The 6,830-nt window shown below is 39.6% G+C and overlaps 2 protein-coding genes across 2 annotated transcripts; one reads left to right on the top strand and one right to left on the bottom strand.

Annotated features, from left to right (window-relative positions):
- The first annotated feature begins 8 nt into the window (after window positions 1-8).
- Window positions 9-3,533, top strand: dram1 (DNA-damage regulated autophagy modulator 1). The gene is made up of 7 exons (XM_026327277.2): window positions 9-406; window positions 753-820; window positions 1,064-1,206; window positions 1,300-1,477; window positions 1,653-1,711; window positions 2,069-2,161; window positions 2,240-3,533. The coding sequence occupies exons 1-7, from the start codon at window positions 276-278 to the stop codon at window positions 2,276-2,278; spliced, it is 711 nt and encodes a 236-aa protein (XP_026183062.1). The 5' UTR covers window positions 9-275; the 3' UTR covers window positions 2,279-3,533.
- A 202-nt stretch (window positions 3,534-3,735) lies between these two features.
- Window positions 3,736-6,688, bottom strand: washc3 (WASH complex subunit 3). Its single transcript, XM_026327278.1, has 7 exons — window positions 6,503-6,688; window positions 5,984-6,082; window positions 5,814-5,879; window positions 5,595-5,732; window positions 5,068-5,184; window positions 4,929-4,993; window positions 3,736-4,823 (listed from the first exon to the last, which is right to left on the bottom strand). Exons 1-7 carry the CDS (start codon window positions 6,551-6,553, stop codon window positions 4,724-4,726), a joined length of 636 nt encoding a protein of 211 aa, XP_026183063.1. The 5' UTR covers window positions 6,554-6,688; the 3' UTR covers window positions 3,736-4,723.
- Between the last annotated feature and the right edge of the window lie 142 nt (window positions 6,689-6,830).

Below are 6,830 nucleotides of genomic sequence, written 5' to 3'. Positions count from 1 at the left end.
GCAGAGTAAAAAAGCGAAGAAGGAAGAGAGCTGGATGATCATAACGGGTTTATGTGCGTAGGCGGGCCCCGGGGAGTCGTTTTGGGGAAGAGGTGACTATACTGTATATCAGTTCATAGGCAGGGGCCAAGTTCATTCTTGTTCGTACGAGCGCATGTGACTGTGGGTAGCAGATTTCGTCAGGTTTCAAAGCAGCAGCAGCAGTAACTTTATGGCTGTGTTGTCTCAGCACATACGGGTTTTCTTTTCTGCACGTTCCGCGTAAAAGCTCTGAGATGTTTTGGTTCAAGCAAGGACTTTGCTTCCTGCCAGTGTTTTTGGTCATCTGGTCCTCCAGCACTTTCATTGTTTCCTACCTGATTGCTATTTTCAGGCATGATGTCGATGTAATCTTCCCATACATAAGGTAAGTTTCCTTCAGACATATGTTTCAGGAAAGAACAGATTAACCAGACTTCCTGTCGAGGTGTTATTCTCTTGAAGTAATTCGAGAAACCAGAGCAAAGTTGTTCCAATATGCAAACTTAGTTTCGTTTTCCTACGCGTTAACTTGGCTGGTGCCCAGACTCCAGCTGCGTCTACACATCTGTATTTTTCCGAGGGCTGCTGCAGTTTCAAACCTCTATTTCTCACTTCTCCGTTATTTTTTTACGAAAAGAAGAGAAAACACAAACCTACTCTCAAATAACGGGAAGTTCGGATTCACTTTCAGCGCATGTTTGTAAGTGCAGATCTGTCTTTTCCCGTTTCAGTGACACAAGTGCAAACCCCCCAGAGAGCTGCATTTTCGGCCTGATGACATTCATTTCTGCGTGCGCAGGTATTTCCACACCTGTCAGTATGAAACTCTGCACTGTCCCCACCCAACTGACCCTTTTAGGCAACTTGGGATTTTTGAAGGGAGAAGATGTCAGTCACATTTCCCTTTTTAAGAGAATGAAACCAAAATCTGGGATGCAAAAGGGAATTTTGAACAAAAAAAAACAAAACAAAAAAAAAAAAACATGAGTCATAAGTTGATAAAATGTTGTGGTAAGTTGACCATGTTTTGAACATTACACAGGAATAGCCACCATATATTCCAGATACAAGTATGTGGAGAAGCTGAACGAGGAAACAAGTGTGGTGAGACCATCTCTCAATAAAGCTGCTCTGGTGCTGGGGGTGCTGTCCTGTTTGGGCATGTGCGTTGTAGCAACTTTCCAGGTATGTCTCCACAGGCAGTGCAGACTTTAATCCACACTTCAGTATGACTTCACCTCATGTCTAATGCAATTTTTTTCTACTTTTTGCTTGCAGGAAACAGCAGTGACAGTAGTTCATGATATGGGAGCTATGCTGTTCTTTGTCTCTGGTATCATATATATAATTCTCCAGTCTGTCATTTCATTTTCTGCCTATCCATACGGAGCTTCCAGGAGCGTGTGTGGAGTGCGTGCGGGCATCGCCATCATTTCTGTTTTGGCATTTATCCCCAGTATCCTTTCACAGAAGTCTATGTGGGTTGTTAACTTTTTGTTTTGTTAACTCATATGACTTGCATATTACCAGGAACCTTCGATTGCAACATTATTATTCCCCCGTGAGCCGTTGTTAGTGTAAGTGTCAGTAACCACAGCGCTAAATCCTCTTTTCCTTAATGGAGAATTCAGCTGTGGTCTGTGCAGTTTTTGTGAAACAAACCGAGCTGCACAGAAACAGAGACAACGAGGTAAACTGCAGCTCCTCCCTGTGTTATGGAAACAATGGATTAGTTAAATAAGAGAAAAGGATTAATAATAAGTTGGGTTTTTTTTTGGTAACTGATCAGTTGGCATCTCTCAATCAAAAATGCAAAAACAGTCCCCAGTTTCTTAATTGTAAGAACTTGGATAAAATGGATAAAGGTCCAACTTCTGCCAGTGTAGTAACCAGCCCTTAACAATCCAACCACTGCTGACAAAACATTTAGAAAACCTACATTTACGAACCAAACGATGTGTTGATTAGTCTAGGAAATCATATTTGATAATTATTGTAATTCATCCTCATATGTTGACTGAGTGCAGCTTCTGTGTCCCCCTTACAGGACTATCCCATGTATGTAACCAGTGCTGTATGTGAGTGGGTTGTTGCCTTCAGCTTCGTCTGCTTCTTCCTCACATATATCGATGATTTCAAAGTGAGTATAACACTAATAAACACAATGCTAATTCTTTTTTTTAAAACTTTTCTTACTTTACTTTTTTATTCCCTACAGCTTTTTACCTTACAAGTGAAAACAGAGTATGAGGAGTAGTGTTGATCTCCAACCCCCAGCAAAACTTCAGTGGACCTATTTTTAGTTTTAAGAGACTCTTGCAAGGTTTTTGTCCTTATATATTTATGTACACAAGGCTTTTATATGACTGTGTTGTTTATTACCTGACAGTAGGTACTGTACTTTTTATATTTATATTTTTTTTTACAAGGGATGTAAGCACAGCCTGTATTTTTCTACCTTTTATACAGTCAAACATCATTTTGTCTTGTACCACCTATGTTCAGTCAAATGTCACTTTGCACTCCCGACCCTTGCCACACCAGCGTGACATTGCATTTCAAACCTGTGACCTCTAATTGGAGAAGTTCTTCTTGAGTGGACACATGGTTGGACACATGATCGCTGCACATGTGTTTCTCAGTGACAACACCAGTCAAACTATTGAGAAAGTCGTTCTGTGAGTGCAACTTTATCTAGTCAGCACTTATGTTTTCTGAGATCACACTGATATCAGATACTGGTACTTATTTTCAAAGACCAGGCTGTTTGATTTACTACTATGCCTGTGATTATTCCTCAAATGCTGCCAATTTATTAAGAAAAGGTTGGATGTTTTTTTAGTATTTTCAAAGATGGATTACTATACTGTTATGACAACACAGTAGGGAGAAAAACACTCATTCTGTAGATGCTGTGATTAAGAGTTTTGTTCTGGTACTTATTGGTACCAGCTGATACTGCTATGAGGTTCTACAGTGCAGCTATGGATGTTATTCTGCATGTGTTTATAACCTACAGACATCTCATGCTATGGGAATTAGGCTACCTAGTACTACAAACTGGCTTTCTAGTTAATTTGCTGCCTAATTTAATTCCTATAATAAAATAATCAGGAATTGGAGCTGATCTAAGTGGTTTGTTCAGTATGTGCTCGAGCAAATTAATGAAACTTTTTTCCCCCTGTAAATGTTTCCCATCGTTTTTTTACTTGTGACCCTTCAGAACCTCATGAATGTGAAGTGGGTTTTAAGTAGACCAATTTGACAAAAGTACAACTATTTTGTGTAACATACAGATATTTCACTTAGTGTCGTATCTCCAGGTTGGGAACTGGAACTTTTCGCCAATACAAGTAAAATCACAGGGGACACCAGCTGAGCTAAGAGCACAGGGACAGAAGACACAGGGGATGTTATTCAAAGCTTTTGTATTTTTGCTTATGACATTATGTATTGCACAGATTCTAATACACTTCGAAGTTGAATAATAAAGACGCACTTTTTGAAGCAAACCATATGGGTGTTTTATTACAGGCAGTCTTGTAAACAAAGTGCTTGTCCAGACTTCTCACCTTTTAACAGTCATTACAGGATAGAATCCATCCACAGACATCTTATTCATCAACATTCTTGGCACAGTCTTCATGTTTTTACACTTTCAGGTAGGTATTCACACGTAGCATGACGAACATAATTGAAAGAAAAGAAAATATCCCATGTTTACCTCTTTATTTCAGTGGAGGTCAATGTGCAGTAAATTGCTATTTATGGCAAAAGACTTGTGGAGGGAATGTTAGTTATAGTAGGTGCCTAAAGCAGGACCAGGCAACATCAAATATTTATCGTCTTTCACTAGTGGTATATTGTGGTTTGTTTTTATACTGTTATGACGATGCATACAGCAGCTTCAGAAAGTATTCAGGTACACAATTATCTAGTTAGTGCGATGTCAGTTAGTAATGGCCAAAATCCATTTCAAACAAAACGAAGGTACCATAATGTGCCTGAATAGTTTCCACAGCCACTAATGTGGTTTAAATTTTAAATGCAAAGCAGCAGAGGCCTTGCTATTGTAGTCACTTTTCCAACATGGTCATATATGTATTTGTGTTCATTTGTTTTTGTGGTCAAGAGTGTTCATATTTCCCATGCAGCACTGAACACACCACCTGACAACAATAGTGTGAATACCTGTTACTTTTCAGCCCAGTGTGATTGACAGTTTGACTTACTGTTTATGTTAAACAAGTATGTTTTATCCAAATCAAATCAACAAAAATAGACAAAACTACCAAGTGACAAATGTGTCACTTAAAAACTGTGGTGGTTGTGTCACTACCAAAGAAGAAGAACTACATGGTTTTGTAGAAAAACCTCTTGTTACTACCGTGTTCTGGGGCCTACTGCTTGAATAATCAACAGGGAAAAGGGTTCCCCTTTTGATAAGAATAATCAAAAATGCTATTAATATATTAAAATTGAGAAGATCTGATTGACCATTAGGAGAACCATTTCACCTGATTCAGACTGTAATTACAGTCACTCTGGGTAGATTTGCCTATTTCATCTGCACCTTCTTGCTGGTGCACTTGTACAGGCACAATACAGCTTACTTCTCATCTAGGACAGTCCTACAGAAGCTCAGATGGCAAGGGATGGCCTTCAGAAGAAGCTTTATGGTGGCGAGGACAGAGGATAAAGGTCAGTCACTGAAAGACGATTCGCTGTCAGAGCTGGTGGCAGCAACATCTGGATCCTCTGTGCTCTTCGTTCCCCCATCAGGCACGGGGGCGTCCGGTGTCCTGTCATCAGCAGTGAGAGGATTAGTATAATGAAACCTCGTAATACAAATTTACCAAAATGCTAAAGATTAATATATGATCAATGCCAATGTTTTAAACACTCACTCAAGCAAGTTAGGATCCAAACCCTCCATAACCATTTTATTCCTAATGGCCATAACTGGAACCCCCTGAGACAGATAAATATGTATTAACACAACAGAAAGAACCTGATCTGGCACATCCACAGGTGTTGCTGACTCACCACTTGAACCATTTTCAGGTAACGGGCATAACGTGGGTCCTTGGCCACAGTCATGACGTTCTCTGTAGCTGCTGCTGCTTTTTGTGTTGGTGCAGTTTCTGGTGTACTCTGAGCAGACTACAGCATGAAATAGACAAATGAATAAGGCAGGGTGAAACATTTAGTAGGTTAGATGGAGCAGATACTGTATCAGATGTGGTTCTTAGCACTTTTGGCAGGTTTCATACTTTGGGTTTGAGTTTCATGTTTTTCTCTCAGGTGTTTTAATGCTGTTGATCATTGGACTAGATCTACTGTTGGAAAGATAATGTGGTTTCTATTATAATGATTATGACCTTTCTTGTCAAAAATTGGATGAGCAGAGTGATAACACTCTGGTTTTTGTGTTTTGGTCATTGGCTGCTGTTTTTCCCTATTTCCAGTGTTTCTGATCAGCCAAGCAGGAAAAATCATCTTTTGGCTGTTTTGCAGTAAAGTAATCCTGAACAGTACTAAATGTTTGATATTGTGCATGTCTGTGAATTTACCTCTGTGGGTGGCAGAGTCCCTGCTGGTGGGCTATCTGTGTGACCCGGACTGGCAGTAGTGGGTCCATTAGCCTGCACAGTTTGCCGTTGACTAAGTCCATCTATCGTGACATCCTCCAATCCGGGGATGGAAGACAGCTGCTCAGATCACAACAATTTTCCATAAATGATGAGCAAATAGGCACAAAATGTACATGACATAATAGGGTCAGGTCTCACCTTAGCTTCCAAAATACAGAGGGTGGTTTCAATCTGCTGGATGCGAAGAGATATGTCTGCAAGTTTCTGTGGGTAATAGGTTTGACAGTTGATGATGTGAACTACAGAGATAACGTGCGACAAACCGGAGAGCAGAAGCAGAAAGGTGAAAGAGTAAAAGATGCACAAACCTCTTCACAAACTGTAGAAAATCGGTTCAGGAATCGTACTGTATGTATGGCAAACTGGTTGAGATAGGCAACGATTCTTCTCTGTTGTATAGCAGGAACCTAAAGAACACACAGATATTTAGGTCACAATGTTACAGGATTTAACAAATAGATGTAACAGGTAATATCCTTATTTTAGAACATTTACAGTAAATAAACTCTATTTTGTTCTAGTAGTTAATTTATTAGTGCTTGAGAGAGACTGTAGGATTCAGATATGAATATGAACTTTATTTTACTTTGACCTAAGAAGTACTGAGTGTCTGTTTCTGACATGGAGGAGTTCATTGGAAAATTACAGGAAAACATTGTGTTTGCTGAATATAAGGAAATCAAATGGAGCTTGCTATATAGTTCTGTTAATCTGAGATTACTATCCGACTTTCTGAACAAAGTTTCAGTTTCCGTTTCTTTTCATTTCCTCAAACAACTAGCTAGTTATTTTTAATGTCAGCTAGCTTAGCTAAGCTTCATACCAACCTTGGTCAGGTCCACTCCAGACCCCACTAGTGGCAGCCCGTCCTCATCCATACCAGGATCTTACGATTGGGATGTAGTTTCAATTATAAAATAAATAAATTGTCCTCAAAGCAGGAAAAAAAAAAGGCAGAAATCACAAGATGCAGACACATATATATGTTTGCTGTAAAACGTTTCACGTGACTCTCGCCTCCTGACGTCACCAATTGCTTCTGCGAGAATGTGCCGACGGGATTTGTAGTTTTATTCTGAAGTCGCTCTTCCTCTGTGGAAAGTGTGTCAATATTTATGCTAAAACGATGAGACTCTCTTAAGTAAAATATAACAC

This window comes from Mastacembelus armatus, chromosome 23 (assembly GCF_900324485.2).
Source record: "Mastacembelus armatus chromosome 23, fMasArm1.2, whole genome shotgun sequence".
Lineage (NCBI taxonomy): Eukaryota > Metazoa > Chordata > Actinopteri > Synbranchiformes > Mastacembelidae > Mastacembelus > Mastacembelus armatus.
Note: the sequence above shows the minus strand (reverse complement) of the source record. Positions and strands in the feature narration are given on the sequence as shown.

What these genes read in the sequence shown, in the direction of transcription:
- washc3 (XM_026327278.1), bottom strand. Translation starts at nt 6,553, where the DNA reads ATGGATGAGGACGGGCTGCCACTAGTGGGGTCTGGAGTGGACCTGACC. An exon ending in GGACTCTGCCACCCACAGAG is followed by an intron (nt 5,185 to 5,594) that starts GTAAATTCACAG and finishes TTCATGCTGTAG; the next exon opens with TCTGCTCAGAGTACACCAGA. An exon ending in TTGGATCCTAACTTGCTTGA is followed by an intron (nt 4,824 to 4,928) that starts GTGAGTGTTTAA and finishes TGCTGATGACAG; the next exon opens with GACACCGGACGCCCCCGTGC.
- dram1 (XM_026327277.2), top strand. Translation starts at nt 276, where the DNA reads ATGTTTTGGTTCAAGCAAGGACTTTGCTTCCTGCCAGTGTTTTTGGTC. An exon ending in GTAATCTTCCCATACATAAG is followed by an intron (nt 407 to 752) that starts GTAAGTTTCCTT and finishes TTCCCGTTTCAG; the next exon opens with TGACACAAGTGCAAACCCCC. An exon ending in GCGTTGTAGCAACTTTCCAG is followed by an intron (nt 1,207 to 1,299) that starts GTATGTCTCCAC and finishes TTTTGCTTGCAG; the next exon opens with GAAACAGCAGTGACAGTAGT.